General features: G+C 35.7%; 1 protein-coding gene across 3 annotated transcripts in view; it reads left to right on the top strand.

The window, feature by feature from the left end:
* The window catches only part of ABCD3 (ATP binding cassette subfamily D member 3), a 176920-nt gene extending 166093 nt beyond the window's left edge, over window positions 1–10827 (top strand). For all 3 annotated transcript variants that reach the window (XM_061183856.1, XM_061183854.1, XM_061183855.1), the window contains 3 exons: window positions 5249–5353; window positions 8293–8349; window positions 10451–10827. In XM_061183856.1, the coding sequence (XP_061039839.1) occupies window positions 5249–5353; window positions 8293–8349; window positions 10451–10528 (240 nt within the window). In that variant the 3' untranslated portion in view covers window positions 10529–10827. The remainder of the gene's footprint in view (window positions 1–5248; window positions 5354–8292; window positions 8350–10450) is intronic.
* Window positions 10828–15739: the final 4912 nt, after the last annotated feature.

Below are 15739 nucleotides of genomic sequence, written 5' to 3'. Positions count from 1 at the left end.
AGATAGCAGAAGAATGGACCTGTTTCAGAATTGCTTACTGTTTATCTTCAGGTTATATTCTACCTTTCGGTTACCTCCTATTCCCTGATTGTTTTGCATGTTGTTTTTCTCCAGATCATACCCATTCTATATGAACTTAATATCAACTTAATATTGTGATTTGTCTGGCTAGTGAGATTAATCTAGAGTGATGAATGAATCATAAACAAAAGAGAAGAGAGATACCAGCCATACTCAAAGTGGAAATTGGGCTGAAGGCGTGAGAATTTAAAGTGATTGGGCATTTCTGGAATCAGTTTAGAAGATGCCTATAGAAATAACTGCAATTCAGGAAAACTAATTTAAATTCCTATACTATGACTTCAAAGAAAATGGAAGGATAAGGCAAGATTCACAAGTGGACACAATGGAGACTCAGAAAGAAAAATAAATCTGCTTAAACTAAGGAATTCTATATGTGTGGTATAAATGTTACACAGAGGGTAGTTTTTATTAGAAGATAAGAAATTTAAGGGTGTGCCTAGAGGAGTGAGAGGTTATTTTGGAAGAATAGGGAGTGGGGGAAGGAACCCTGTAAAGCCAGATGAACCATGATAGAGCTGGGAAATGGGGAGAGCTCACGTGTAACACGGTTGCATGGCCAGGCCCTTGACAGGGTGTGTTCTGTATAGGCCAACATTTGGAGAATTCAATGTGAAGTTTAAAAGAGAGCATATTGTCTTGCTACTTTAGAAGGGTTTGGAGGGAGATAGAAAAGGCTAATGCAATAAATATCAACATTGCTGAAGTTGGGTGGAGAATGTATGTGTATTCATTTTATTGTTCTTTCATTTTTTTGGTAGGATTAAAATTTTCAAAGTAAAAAGTTGATGGGAAGAGAAGACATAATTTTTATAAATTATAAAAACCTATAATTTATAAATTATAAAAATTATAATTTTTAGGAAGAACAGACTTTGAAAGGTTTAACCAAAACAGTGAATCTATAAGAGTGAAGGTTGGTATAAAACAGATGAACCAAAGGAACTCTTAGGTAAGGAGAATCAGGATTTGAATTTGAGGGAATGGAATAAAACTACTGAATAAAGGGAGATCTGGTGAACACATTTCTAAAAGTCCCTTGAAAAATATCAACATAAATATAGGGGGAAATATTATTCCATTATTTTAACAGCAAAAAAATTAATTATGGTATGCTTGCCACAGAGTTTAGGATTAGCTAAGAATCTATTCTATGAAAGGCACTTAGCTAGGTGGCTGCCTTTATAATCTAGTTAGGAGAACCAGATATGCTCATTTAATTGTGATACCAGGCAGGCAGTCTTCAGTGATAGTCACAAAGAAAATGCACTAGAATATTGATGAGGGAAAGATTGGTTTGGAATGGCAGGTACTATTTAATTCTCTCAAGAGCCCTGTGAAGTAAGGTACAGATGAGGGAAAGACTTGGAGAACTTAAGCAGCTTACTGATACCAAACAGCTGCTGCATGGCAGAACTGAGATCCACGTGCAGGTGGGTCTGACCCCAGAACTCTTGCTCTTAACCAGTATATTACAGTATATGGCCTTCAACGTGCAGGTGAACTGTCTGACCAGTTCTCTTCTCTCACTGTGCCTTGAAGTCTCAAGTGACATGCCTTTTTCCCCCATTGCACCCATTTGGGTCCAGCTATCAGCTAGTCCAACCCTGGTCCAAACATCAGCCAGGGTTGCTCCACCTAGTATCATAAATTGGGCTGTCTTATTTCTCTGACCCGTAGTTTTCTTTTCTACTCTTCTGTTCTTGCTCTTCCTCTTTAGTGATGGTTTTTTATATTGAATTATGAGAAAGTATATATGATAGAAAAGTTGGAATATTTATAAAAGTGTAAAGAAGGGCCCAAACCACCTTACCAGACATACCACTGTCATAAGATTTTTAGTGTTTTTTTAAATCCATTTCTGTAATTAATTCTTTTTCCTTTACCTAATTGGCAACTATCCCTGTTCTTCAAACTCACTGAGCTCCCTCTAATATTGACCCATTCCTTCTCTATAATTGATCAGTTCCCTTCTGACTACCTTCTTTCCTGTCCAGCACAGACTTAACAATCCAGGGCCTGGCACATAGGAGGTACACAGGAGATATTTCTTAAAGGAATGAACAAATGACCCCTTCCCCTTAACTTCCTTTCCCACTTTTTGTTTTCTCATATTATTTAAACACCAGTCCAAGAGCAATTGTTTGCCTTGGCATTTCTGTACATTGGCTTCTGAGCACCGCTGGAAAAAAATCAGAGAATAAGATGGATTGGTGGCACTGCACTTCCATGGTTTCCGGTCTTTCAGGGATTCACAGCATGGCTTGGCAATACTATTACTGATTTTTGTCCCTCTGTCTCATTTTTCAAGATAATCATTTGAAAACTACCAGTCTCAGGCTTTCTACCCCATTACCTACTCCACCACTCTGAGCAGAATAACTCTCCTCCTACTTCTTAAAGAAAAAAGAGATGCTGTTATTTCAGTTACATGACTGCTAATTTTTATTGAGTGCTCAATAGGCGATAGGCAGTATGCCAAGCACTTTACACAGGTTATCTCATTTCATTCTCGCCATAGTCCTGTGAGATGAGAGCTGTGAGTGTCCCATTTCACAGAGGAAATAGAATGTAGAACAGTTAAGTGGCTTGCCAGGCAAAGATATCTAGGAAATGTTAAAGCTGGTGGGGGGTGGGAGTGGCCTGTCTCGCTCAGTCAGCAGTATGACTGCAGAGTTCGTATACTCCAAAATCTCCTTGTATTGAGAAACCGAGTAGCTGACTGCATAGTGGGAGAGAGAAAGACACATGATGAGAAAATTTCCATATAATGTGCTAAGTGTGGTGACGAAGGTATGCAAAGCATTGCATGGGAACGCAGAGGAGGAGCATTTGTGGAATGCCTTCAAATAATCACTCCTCTTAGTAACATTGCACTGGGCTGTTCTGACCTCCCTGCTCCCACTGTTTGTGGAGGATATGTCATCCTTCCTCTTGAGAAAGGCTAAATGTCTCCATCTATGTTTTTGGACCCTCCCTCCTCCAACTTTATCACATCCCTTTCCTTCAGTTATGCACCACCCCCAACCCCCCCCCCCATAGTTAATCTCTTCTAGTCCTCTTATAGAAAGATATTTTCAGGTCTCTGTGATCTAAAAAGCAAACTCTGCCTTAACCAAAGGTCCCATGTAGTCTATACCTTTCATTCTCTGCACAGCTGAACTTCTTGATGGTCTGTCCTTGCTGCTTCCCCTTACTCACACCTCTTATAAATAAGATATAAACCCCAAGAAAGCTGTTTTTATGTTTTAGTCATTCATTTATCAAATATTTGAATGTTTCCTATACTATACAGGTGTTGGGTGTACAGTAGTGATTAAAACGGAGTCCCGGCTTTTGTGAATATTATAGCCTAAGGGGTAGACAAAGAAACACAACATACAATTTACAGTATGTGAAGAGCTGCAGAGATGTTACAGAAGGGACCCACTTGGATTGGGGAAAGGGATCAGGGTAGGTTTGTCTGAGAACGTGACATTAAGCAGAAATTTGAAAGATGCAAGGAGCAGAGTAAGGCGTTTGAGACATAAGGAAAGTGACATGTGCTAAGCCTGTAAGACCTGTGACACATTGTGTCCTGGTAGTTGAGAGGAGATGGTGTCTGGAATGTTGAAGTTAGAGAGTGAGTAGTAATAAGGTTGTGTGGGGCCTTGTAGACCATGGTAAGGAGTTTGAATTTCATTCTAAGTGAAATGGGAAGTCATTGAAGGATTTTAAGCAGAAGAGTGAAATTCTCTGTTATGTTTCTGGAAGATCCTCTCTGGTTACATGGAGAATGGGTTAAAGAGGTGCAAAAGAGGAAGCAGGAGGCTATTTGTGGTCATCCAGGCAGGAGAGGATTATGCTCTGGGCTAAGGACATGATTGTGAGCTGGGGGAAAGTGAGTAGGGGGGGAGGGGAAGGGAGGAGGAGAAGGGAAAGATCAAGGAGGACTCACAGCTTTCTAGCTTGAGCAGCTGTTTGATAGCTTCATTTCCGAAATGTTCAAGATGGGGTGGGGGAAATGGATGAATGGATTTAAGGGAAAAATCTAGAAAATCCGTTGAGTTTTAGATTTTTAAAGTCTGCGAGTCCTGTAAGATATCCAAATAGAAAGATCAAATAGGAATTTTTATGTATCAGTTTGGAAATTAGAAGAGAAGTATGGGTGAGGGAGATACATTGGGAGTTTAGAAATGTAAATAATATTTGAAATCATGAGATTTGATGAGATCACTCAGAGAGAAACAACATAGGAAAAAGAGGAGAGGACCTAGGAATTAACCCTCAGGGACCCCAACATTTAATGGTCAAGTGAAAGAGAAAATGCTGGAAAAGAAACTGAGAAAACAGCATAAGAAATGGAAAGAAACTTAAAGCCGTGGTTTCACTCTCACTTTCTCAAGAAGGAGAGAATGGTCACCTGCGTTGAATGTTGCAGAGAAGATAAACTGGGCAAGGATAGAAAGTGTCCTTTGGTCATGCAACATGGAGATCATTGTTAGGAGCAGATGACAATTTGGATTATCTGTTAGACAAAGGATCAGAATAAATAATTCCCAGAAAATAAGATACATATGGAAAATAAACAGCAAAATGTTCAGCATTACTGCTAATCAAAGAGATGTAAGCTATAATAACCTTGATGTTAATTTTCACTTATAAAATTAGCACAGCCTTTTAAAAATGAGCATGCCCAATACTGACCACAGGGATATATACAACAGGTGCACTCAAACATTGTTGGTGGGAATATTAATTGGCAACATAATATTAATTGACATTACTTAAGCAACAAAATGTTTAAAAATAGTTTTTGCATGAGTCATCTATAGTCTGAATTCTAAGATTTCATCAAAATGTGTACCCTCTAACCTTTTTTAGAGAACTTTCTTTAATACTAGTTTAAAACTCAACTTCATCTCCCATCAGTCTTAAAAGTTTTTGCTTTACTCTTAACAATATTTCCCATGTGTTACATTTTTCCCTTTGTTCGGGAAGACAATAAAAACAATCAGGTTTCTTTATATTGTTTTTGTTTCTGAGAAGTAGGTTTTTTGAGTTAGAATAATTTTCATCTTCGCTTTAGAAGACTGTAAATGAGTATTTAATTTAAAGTAAATCTATTTTCCCGTATTAATTTTAGCTCTCTAAATGATTATACAGAATATTTCTTTTTATGCTTCAGATGGCAAGATTATTTTATCATAAGCCCCAGTTTGCCATTTTGGATGAATGCACAAGTGCAGTTAGTGTGGATGTGGAAGACTACATTTACAGTCATTGTCGAAAGGTAAGTGTGATAAATTCTCAGTCCCCCCTTTCATTTTACCCTGTGTCCAACCAAATATCTACCCAAAGAGAAGATTCCAAGTTATAAAGTGACAAAATTACTATCATAGGATGATATCTTGCTTTAATATTTTAAACTGATAATTAATAGATATGAGTAAAAAGAAATTATCAGTGAATTCTGAATATAATTCTTTTTAGCCATGTATTAGATATAAAATAAATGTTTAAATTTATTTTCCTTTTAACTCATTCTCTATACTCAGAGTTAATAAACTGATATTTTCTTAGTTTGTTCCATCAACTTTACCTAAATATCATTTGTTTCTTTATAAAGAAAATTCAAAAAAAAAATTTAATTAAAAAAATTCGACAGTAATTATTTGGCAACTTTTAATTTATCCATTTTTTTCTCTGGCCTGGCCAGTATTTTACCAAGGCTTTTTTTAGTAGCCTTTTCTGAGGCTGTCTACGTTGGTTCCATTCTTTAAGTAATTATTCAGTCGTCTCAGTTTTTTTGTTTGTTTTTTTTCCTGTGAGGAATTGTCACCATCATCTATACTTCTGTTGGATTTTGAGAACAAGAGCAGTATAATCTAACTGTTTTAGAGTTTCAGTGTAAGCAAATGAAGTACAGGAGTCTTTTAACATTTTGTAACTGTTCTTTGGGAGTTCACAATAAATATAAAAAGTCATGATGCATATGTACAGTATCAATTCCTACTGCTCAAAGTGTGGTCATAGCTCAGCAGCAGCAGCATCGCCTCGGAGCTTGTTAGAAATGCAGTCTCAAGCCCTACTACTAAATCAGAGCCTGCATTTTAACAAAACCCCCAGATGATTCAAATGCACATTAAAGTTTGAGAAGAATTGGCCTAATGATGAAGGAATAAATTTGCTACATTCATCTTTTAGGAAGATTCTATAGCTACTGATGTTATTTCTTTAATGGTTTTCTGTTCTTAATCAGTTTTAGGCATTTATAATTTTTTATCCATTTGTCCATACATATTTTCAGATTTATAGGCATTAGAGGTGTTTGTGGAATCTCTTACACTTAAAACCATGTAGTCTCTACTTGATTAGTGATTTAGAGGCTCTTTGCTGGTAATTTTGTCCATGCAGTTTCCTCTTATATCTAGCTGTAGGCTGCAAGTCCCCAGAAAGGATGCAATTCTCCTATGTATAGATTCCACTTAAAAGAAAAAAATTCTTATGGAGCCCCCAGTTGATAAATTGTATTACTATAATGGCACTTGAATATGGATAAGCATGAAATGAAGTATGAACTTAAACTTAAAACTCATTTACAGAAGATACAAAACCAATATAAACTTATAAATTAAGTACAGATAAAACTTAAAACAGTTTCAAAATTGCAGCATTAGAGAGACCTATGATACTGTTTTGCTGAAACTAAACCACTGGTTTAGGTTTAATCTGAGGTCCAAAAATAATAGGAGGTCCAGATCTTATATTTTGAATTTTGCTTATGTATTTTGACTTAAGTAATTCTATTATAAAGAATGCCTTCATTAAGATCTAATCCAGTTATTTTAGAATTGTAAGAGAAATATTATCTGAAGTGAGCTTTCAAAAATCAGATATGTGTTGCACCATCGAAATATATGTTTTATTAATAACTGACCGTATACTTGTCATGCAGTTCCTAACCTGTTTGAGAACTTTTCCCATGGCAGCCAAACTTACGATACATTAAAAGTTTTAAATGATACCACTTTAAGTCACCACTTGGTGCCAACAGAAGTGTAAACACAAACTTGGGCACTTAAATCTCATGATAGTGATAAGAAGAATATACTTACTCAAAATTCTTTTTAATTATCAAAATGAATATAAAAATTGGAACTCATGGTGGAGATTTCCTGGCTACCCTAGCATGTATCTCAGCCTCGAGAGATCCATTTTGAGAAACACTGATCTAGAGCAAGTTTTCTCAATCTCAGCACTATTAACATTGTGGGTTGGATGACTCTTAGTTGTGGGAGGCTGTCCTCTGCTTTGTAGGATGTTTGGCAGCACTTCTGACCTCTACTCGTTAGGCTTCTGTAGCACTCTCAGTTGCAACAATCAAAAAAGACCTTGCCAAATGTCCCCTATGGGACAAAATCCCCTGCCTCCCCTCCCTGGTTGAGAATCACTGATCCAGAGCAACTAGCTGTATCTCTTAGTGTTGTTTTGAAAATTTGAAGAACAATCCATAAATCCTAATTCACAGTCTGAAATCCAGTAAGCTTGTAAAACCAAAAGATTTTACGTTATTTTGTAGCAAGCTCACTGGGTAGCCAGACCTGGCCTGAGCTAACAGAAGATTTTTAAGCTCTTATTTATCTCACTGAATGTTCATGTCCATATGTGTTGTTGCAGAAACATTGATGTGTTTGATTTCAGAATTCTGCCTCTGAACCCTCTGGGGGTGGTAAATACTACTTTTCCAAAATCTGAATTCTAAGACATTCCAAAATAAGGGTTTCCAATAAAAGATTATGACCCTGTATTTGAAAAACAAATTTACTGTAGGCAGTACTATATTGATTTAATTTTCCTGTTTTTGACTTTTTGCTACTTTTACCACCTTTATACTCTTTTCATATATTTTTCACAATAAAATATAAAATGTGCTAGGATACATATTTTCTGCCCAAAACAAAATAATACATTTAATTAAGCTAGTACCTATTAGTTTAGTTTTTTTTCTTAAAGACTCTATTGGTACTTGTTAGTTTTTATTATGTGGTCAATGGCCTGTACTTTGCATTACCTTAAACATTTGGCATCAGTTATAGTTTTTTCTCTTTGGCATTGATTTTTAACTATAGCTACTGAAGACAGTCATCTTAACAGCTTAAGTTATATAGACTAGTTTAATTTGTGACTCTGTGTTATTGATATAAACCTAAATCATTTTCCTTGTATTAGGTTGGCATTACCCTCTTCACTGTGTCACATAGAAAGTCTCTTTGGAAACACCATGAGGTTTGTATTTCTTATATTGAATGGTATAGTGAGAGTTTATTTTCATATATGAATTCAGGTGATTATGGTTTTAGATTTCTTGGTGTATATTCCCTTATAAATATATAACTTAAGGGAAAAAGGTGATTCTAATTCATTTTTATAAAACAGGATTTTCATAATTATTGTAGTTGTTAATTTTGAAAGCTACAATATATGTAAACAGTCCCTAGTTATATATGATAAATATTAGAGAACCAGTTAGTGGTTCTCCAGTTTTATAAATGACTGTTGTATAATAACTGACTAAAATGTGCATAATCTTATCACAACTATGGCCAAATAAACTTTTTCTTACCATTCTGTATTGACAGAAGGAGAAAGTCTTAAGAAGGATCAGATAGCAAAATGTTTAGGGACAGTTTTAGTAGAGACCAGGACTACAAGGAAGAAACTGTATAATGTCAGCTATGTTTGTCCTCACACTGTAATAAGTAGAATTCATTAGGTGGTCACTATAATTTACAAAGATATTACAGTGAGGTTTACATGGGTACAGGTGCTCCAGCAGTGCCATAGTGCCATTCACAGTATGGGAGTTCTTTTCAACTCTTAATGTAAAATAATCAAACCCTAAAAATAAACCCAGCTTAGTTCCTTTTCTCTTTTTTCTTTTTCTTTTCTTTTCTTTTCCCTTCCTCCCTCCCTCCCTCCCTCCCTTCCTTCCTCTCTCCCCCCCCCTTCCTTCCTTCCATCCTTTCTTTCTTTCTCCCTTCCATCTTTCCTTCCTTCTTCTCTTCTTTCCTTTTTTTCCTTCCTAAATGATACAGAAAAGGTTTGAGAAAAATTGGAACATGGTAAGGGTGTTTTGTCCCATAAAATACATACCTGATTGATTATCTTTTTAACCAGATACTGGGCTAAGTGTCATGAGGGATACAGTGTCCTTGTCCTTCTTGAGTGTCCTTACACTCAAGAACCTTACGGTTTAGATGATAGTGTATAAATGGTTAAATGAAGAGCATGGGATTTGAAGTCAGAAAACCTGGGCTCAGGCATCACTGTTTCTGGCATTAATTGCTTCCTTCGTATAATAAAGTATTGATCCTTGCCTAACTGTCTCATAGATTACCGTGAGGATCAAAGAGGTAGCCTGTGTGAAAGTTCTTAATAAACCGTAATGAAGTTCTATATAGCTGTTGACTTTTAAAGATAGTTTTATTATCTTAATGTCATATTATAATTTGCCCATTTTCATGAATTGAATGAAAAACTAAATAACTAGAAATCAAAGCAGTTTAAAATATACCCAAGCCTTTGTGTTTTCTCAGAAGTTCATAAACATTACAGCCATAGGACGGTGAAAGGACTTGGGTTTCCCCTCTCCTCTTTTCCTGGAGGTGTAGACAGTTATCAAAATAACCATCAGGCCAGTGATCATGTGAAGGAGGGGTAACACAAAGAACTGCAATGTTAAAGAGTCCAGAATAGCTTAAAAATAACAGTATAGAAAATGGAAAAACAAAGGCCTTTTCTGTAAACAAAAAACCACTAAATAAAATGGAAGGCTTTGTAACTGCTGTCCTAAGCATCTTCATAGGATGAGATATTTGGGCTCACTCTATAGTTCTCATCCTCCTCTGCTAAGTCAAAGAACAAATGAACAAAAAACCTTAAGATAGAGGTTCTGAGCTGATCTGGGAAACCAGCTAAAGTAAGTATTTTAGAGGCTGTCCTATACGACAGACTTGCACTTAATGCACTTGCACGTCTGTAGATCAGATCCTTGGTTGTGGAGTGGTAGAAGCATTCTGATTTGTGGGATGCTTACAGATTTGGTTCCTTTAAAATAATAAAGAAGTCTGGTGTTTTAGTTCTCTTAATGGAAAGTACTATATCCACTACAAGCAGATGTATATTGTGGCTCCTTTTAAAAAGAGCGGACATCTTCTTTTAGTCTTTCCTTGGAAAATGGTATGCATTTCTGAGTATAAACTTTTGAATATTTTAGTGGCTTAAAATAATTGTTTTCAATCATTTTCTTGTATAATAACCTCTACATAAATTCCTGACAAAAAGGAGATTCTCAGTTATTGATCTTTTTCCCCCTTCTTTCCCATAGTACTACCTGCATATGGATGGCAGAGGCAATTATGAATTCAAACAGATAACAGAAGATACAGTTGAGTTTGGCTCTTAGAATCGAGAGAACTGTATTGAACCAGCTTCAATGAAATAATTACACAATACAATTAGAAATACAAAGTACATTGTAAAAGTTGAGCTTGTTTTTTTAAACAAAACAACAAATTAACTAGATATAAAATAATTGCGAATAAGTTGTTGAAACATTTAATATTATATAGGATATTGCTAATTGTGTATATGTTGGTTTAATTATTAATATGTACTAAGAATGTCCTTATTCTTGTGGTTAAAAACCTGCCTAAATTAAATTGGGCTTAAATCAGTGTAACCTGATTCATCCTGGGATGTAAACCATTTGAAGTCAGCTACTTTGACTTTTATGGCTCTATCTTTTCCTTCAATGAAGAACCCTATTTAAAACTAGGGTCATCACTTGTCCTGTTTTAACAAGATAGTCTTGAGTTTCATTTTCTTGTGCCCCATGATAGTGGGAAACAAACAAATCATAGTGTATTATCAAAGTGTACATCTTGGCATAATGGCCTTTATTACCCTGTGGCAGATGTCTTTAGCTGCCACAGTTATACTCATTCCTTGCTTATGTCTTGGGGTACATTTGAATCCAGGAAAGCCATTTGGATTTTCTTTGGCTAAATAATAAATGTGCCCCTCGCACTCTTCATTATTGAGTTGTTTTGAGGGTTCTTTGTGGTGATGCAACAAAAGTATATGTGCAGTCTTGCTTACAGGGGATGGTTACTGTGTTTCACACCTAATCTTCTCAGTGATTGGGATATGAAAACACAAAGTCCTTACATGTCAAGCTCAAGGTCTTATAAGATTTTTAGAATTTTTAAAGAATTGGATGGATTTGTGTATGTTAGGAGCCCATTCATTAGAAGTGTGGTGGTTACATGGTGTTAAACTCCAGATGAGCCATAGGAATGTACTACATGAAGTAAAGCACTGAGTATGCAATGTGATCACTGTCTTTGACTGTGATTTTATGTTTAAAAAATATGTTATAAAATTATGCACATGAGTGAATTATGTTTCCTAAGGCACTGGTTTATCTCTGTGACTCTTTAATAACTTTTTTATATTTGGGTCATTATGTTGAACTATATCCTAAGAGAAATCAATTTCATCTCACCAGACCACCATTAATGACTGTGTATTATTTGCACAGGGAGAACTGAAATTGAGTGTTATCAATAAGCTAGATATGAAATCAATTTTATCAAACTGGGATTCAGAAAGGGGCTTTTTATATTCTTGTTTCTGCATAACTGGTTTGGATTTTTTTTTGCAGAATTAACTATAAGAATCACTGACTACCAAAGTTAAAACTTGATGTACTGATTCCAGAATACATAACATTCAATTTTTACCACTTCTCTTTAGCAAACTTGTATACTTACTTATTTTCTGTTCAGATTAAAAAAGAATCAGATATCCTATACAACCTTTGCTTGTTCTTTTTATTCTGGTATATAAATCCTAGGTAGTTCATACAGAGTTATACAGTCTTGACTTGAAAAAATACAAAAATAAACATTCAGAAAGCCCTTTTAGCATCCAGTATCTCTTTTTTAAAAATTTTTGTCAAATGTGGTTTTAATGGAATGAATTTCTTCTTTAGAAAAGCCAGGAAAAAACCTTCAGTGTACTTCACAAATGCTACCAAATAGACAGGAGACCTTAAAAGATAGTATCAGTCCTGGGAAACATTTTATGGCATGGGGGAAGTTTCAGATTTTCAGATTTCTAGGTTACCCTAAGCCTACTAATAGAAGTATTTTCCTAGCTGCCTCCTTATTTCTCTGTAATGAATTCTTGCAATCAAAAAAATTTTTTTGTTTTTGTTTTTTTTTCTTTATTTTTTCTTTCCTTTTTCATTTAACAAATGTTCAAGTGCCTCACCGTATGAGGTATAAAGAAAGATCCCTTTCCTGGAGAATCGCAGTATACATTAACTTGTTGGTTCTAGGAGCGCTTGCAGTAAAGGAATCCAGTATTTCCAGAACGTGATTGACCATGGAACATCTTTTCCCACATAATTCCTGTTAGTATCGTCCATAGACTGAACTGGGAAATGACAGTTTAATCTGAAGAATAAACTGAAGATAAGGACTTTCATCCATGAGCAACACACTGCATATCAAGTGTATCATACCAAGCTTCTACTTTTTCTATGAGAAAATAGGGATGCAGACACCTAGGGTTGTATGCTATGCACTAATAGAATAAATGTATCTGGGGTTTGCCTCTATAGGGGAGGCAAAAGTTTACTTCTACCCTTTTAGGGTTTTTGGCTGGGCCTAAGAATTCAATTGACATAAGACAGATTAACAGGACAAAAACATAAACATTTATTTAATAAAAGTTTTATGTGACATGGGAGCCCTCGTAAGGAAATAAAGCCCCAAAGAAGTGGCAAAACCTGAGGCTACAAAGCTGAACAAACAAGCAATTGTGGAAAAGTAACTGTGGAGAAGCTAAAGGAAGGTAAGAATTATTTTAATAAGGTTTGTATAGAATTCTCTCAGCCTCAACATCCTGTCCTTGATAAGAGTGTTATTTTCCTTCTGGTGTAGTGAGGGCATATTCCATATGGGGGTTTTATCTCCTGTTTTTAGGAAGAAAAACGGGAGAGTCAGAGTGCCCTTCCTCCACCTGCTGTTTAAGTGCCTGTAGCTCAAACTAGTCCTTATGCCAAAGTGGCATATTTTGGGATGACAAATCCTACCACCCTTCACCTCTTCCCCCTCCCCCCCCTTAATGATTAGCATTTGGCTTAAAACTGTGGTGATATTATAGCATCTATCATTTCCTTATATAATTTTTTAACTTTTAAATTTGGTGTTTAAAACCATAGTTTGCCTAAAAGAGTGAGTTTTCTCCTATCAGATGGGACTTTAGCATTGTTAGTTGTAGGAAACTGTTTACATTTTTACCTCTGTCAGTAATTTTTCTTTTGTGAAGAGTTGAAATGCTCTGACCTATAAACGTATGCATGCCACTTAAAAAAATCTAGTACCAGAAATTCATAAATAACAGTCCCTCCCCACACCCTAGGGGCAATCTCTCTCTCTCCTTTTTTTTTTTTTTTTTTTTTTAAATTGGAGTATAATCGCTTTACAATGCTGAGGTCGTTTCTGCTGTTCAGTGGGGCAACCATTTTTAACCTGTAACTGTTTCGTGGTGGTTTTATTTTTAAGCAGTGTATTATATAGCTACTTCTTACTTTGTCAGTTCTAGGCATCCCCTGCTGCCCGTATTCCAGCCACAGCCACCGCATATAACACTTTATTGCAATATAATACATAAGCAGAAAGGCCCACAAATCTTAGGCTCATTGAATTTTTAGAATGTGTTCATGTGTATTACCACCCCCCAGATCAAGAAGTAGGACGTTGTCACGCCTCCGGGCCTCCTTCATGTCTTCTTCCAATCGTTAGCCCATAAAAGCCACTTTATCCTGACTTATAAATTAGGTTGCCTGTCTGTGAACTGCATATGTAATTGGATACCCTTTGTGTACTCCCTGCAGAGTACAGGTCCTTTGCATTCTAGGTAGGTTTATTTTTAGGTATTTTATTCTTTTTAATGCGATGGTAAATGGGAGTGTTTCCTTCATTTCTGTTTCTGATCTTTCATTGTTAGTGTATAGAAGTGCAACAGATGCCTGTGTATTCGTTTTGTATCCTGCAACTTTACCATAATTCATTGATGAGCTCTAGTAGTTTTCTAGTAGCATCTTTAGGATTCTCTATGTATAGTATTATGTCATCTACAAACAGTGACAGTTTTACTTCTTTTTCAGTTTGTATTCCTTTTATTTCTTTTTCTTCTCTGATTGTCATGGCTAGGACTTCCAAAACTATGTTGAATAAACGTGTCCTGTTCCTGATCTTAGAGGAAATGCTTCCAGCTTTTTACCATTCAGTATGATGTTAGCTGTGGGTTTGTCATAGATGGCCTTTATTATGTTGAGGTAGGTTCCCTCTGTGCCCACTTTCTGGGGAGTTTTTATCATAAGTGGGTGTTGAATTTTGTCAAAAGCTTTTTCTGCATGTATTGAGATGATCATATGGTTTTTATTCAATTTGTTAATGTGGTGTATCACACTGATTGATTTGCAGATATTGAAAAGTCCTTGTATCCCTGGGATAAATCCCACTTGATTCTGGTATATGATCCTTTTAATGTATTGTTGGATTCAGTTTGCTAGTATTTTGTTGAGAATTTTTGTGTCTATGTTCATTAATGGTATTGGCTGTAATTTTCTTTTTTTGTCATATCTTTATCTGGTTTTGTTTTCCGGGTGATGGGGGCCTCATAGAATGAGTTTGGGAGTGTTCCTTCCTCTGCAATTTTTTGGAATAGTTTCAGAAGGGTAGGTGTTAACTTTCTCTAAATGTTTGATAGTATTTGCCTATGAAACTATCTGGTCCTGGACTTTTGTTTGTTGGGAGTTTTTAAATCAGAGTTTCAATTTCAGTACTTGTGATTGGTCTGTTCATATTTTCTATTTCTTTATGGTTCAGTCTTGGGAGATTGTACCTTTCTAAGAATTTGTCCATTTCTTCTAGGTTGTCCATTTTATTGGCATATAGTTGCTTGTAGTAGTCTCTTATGATCCTTTGTATTTCTGTGGTGTCAGTTGTAACTTCTCCTTTTTCATTTCTAATTTTAGTGGTTTGAACCCTCTCCCGTTTTTTCTTGATGTGTCTGGCTAAATGTTTATCAATTTTGTTTGTCTTTTCAAAGAACCAGCTTTTAGTTTCATTTATCTTTTCTGTTGTTTTCTTCATCTCTAATTCATTTATTTCTGCTCTGATCTTTATGGTTTCTTTCCTTCTACTAACTTTGGGTTTTGTTTGTTCTTCTTTCTCTAGTTGTTGCAGGTGTAAGACTAGGTTGTTTGAGATTTTTCTTGTTTCCTGAGATACGCTTGTATTGCTATATATTGAATACTTCCCTCTTAGAACTGCTTTTGCTGCGTCCCATAGGTTTTGGATCATCATATTTTCATTTTCATTTGTCTCTAGGTATTTTTTTGATTTCCTCTGATTTCTTCAGTGATCCATTGGTTATTTAGTAGCATATGGTTTAGCCTCCACATGTTTGTGTTCTCTACAGTTTTTTTCTTGTAGTTTTCTCTTTTTTTTTTTTAAATTTTATTTTATTTTTGGCTGCATTGGGTCTTTTTTGCTGCGCATGGGCTTTCTCTAGTCGTGGCAAGTGGGAGCTACTCTTC

This window comes from Eubalaena glacialis, chromosome 3 (assembly GCF_028564815.1).
Source record: "Eubalaena glacialis isolate mEubGla1 chromosome 3, mEubGla1.1.hap2.+ XY, whole genome shotgun sequence".
NCBI lineage: Eukaryota > Metazoa > Chordata > Mammalia > Artiodactyla > Balaenidae > Eubalaena > Eubalaena glacialis.
Note: the sequence above shows the minus strand (reverse complement) of the source record. Positions and strands in the feature narration are given on the sequence as shown.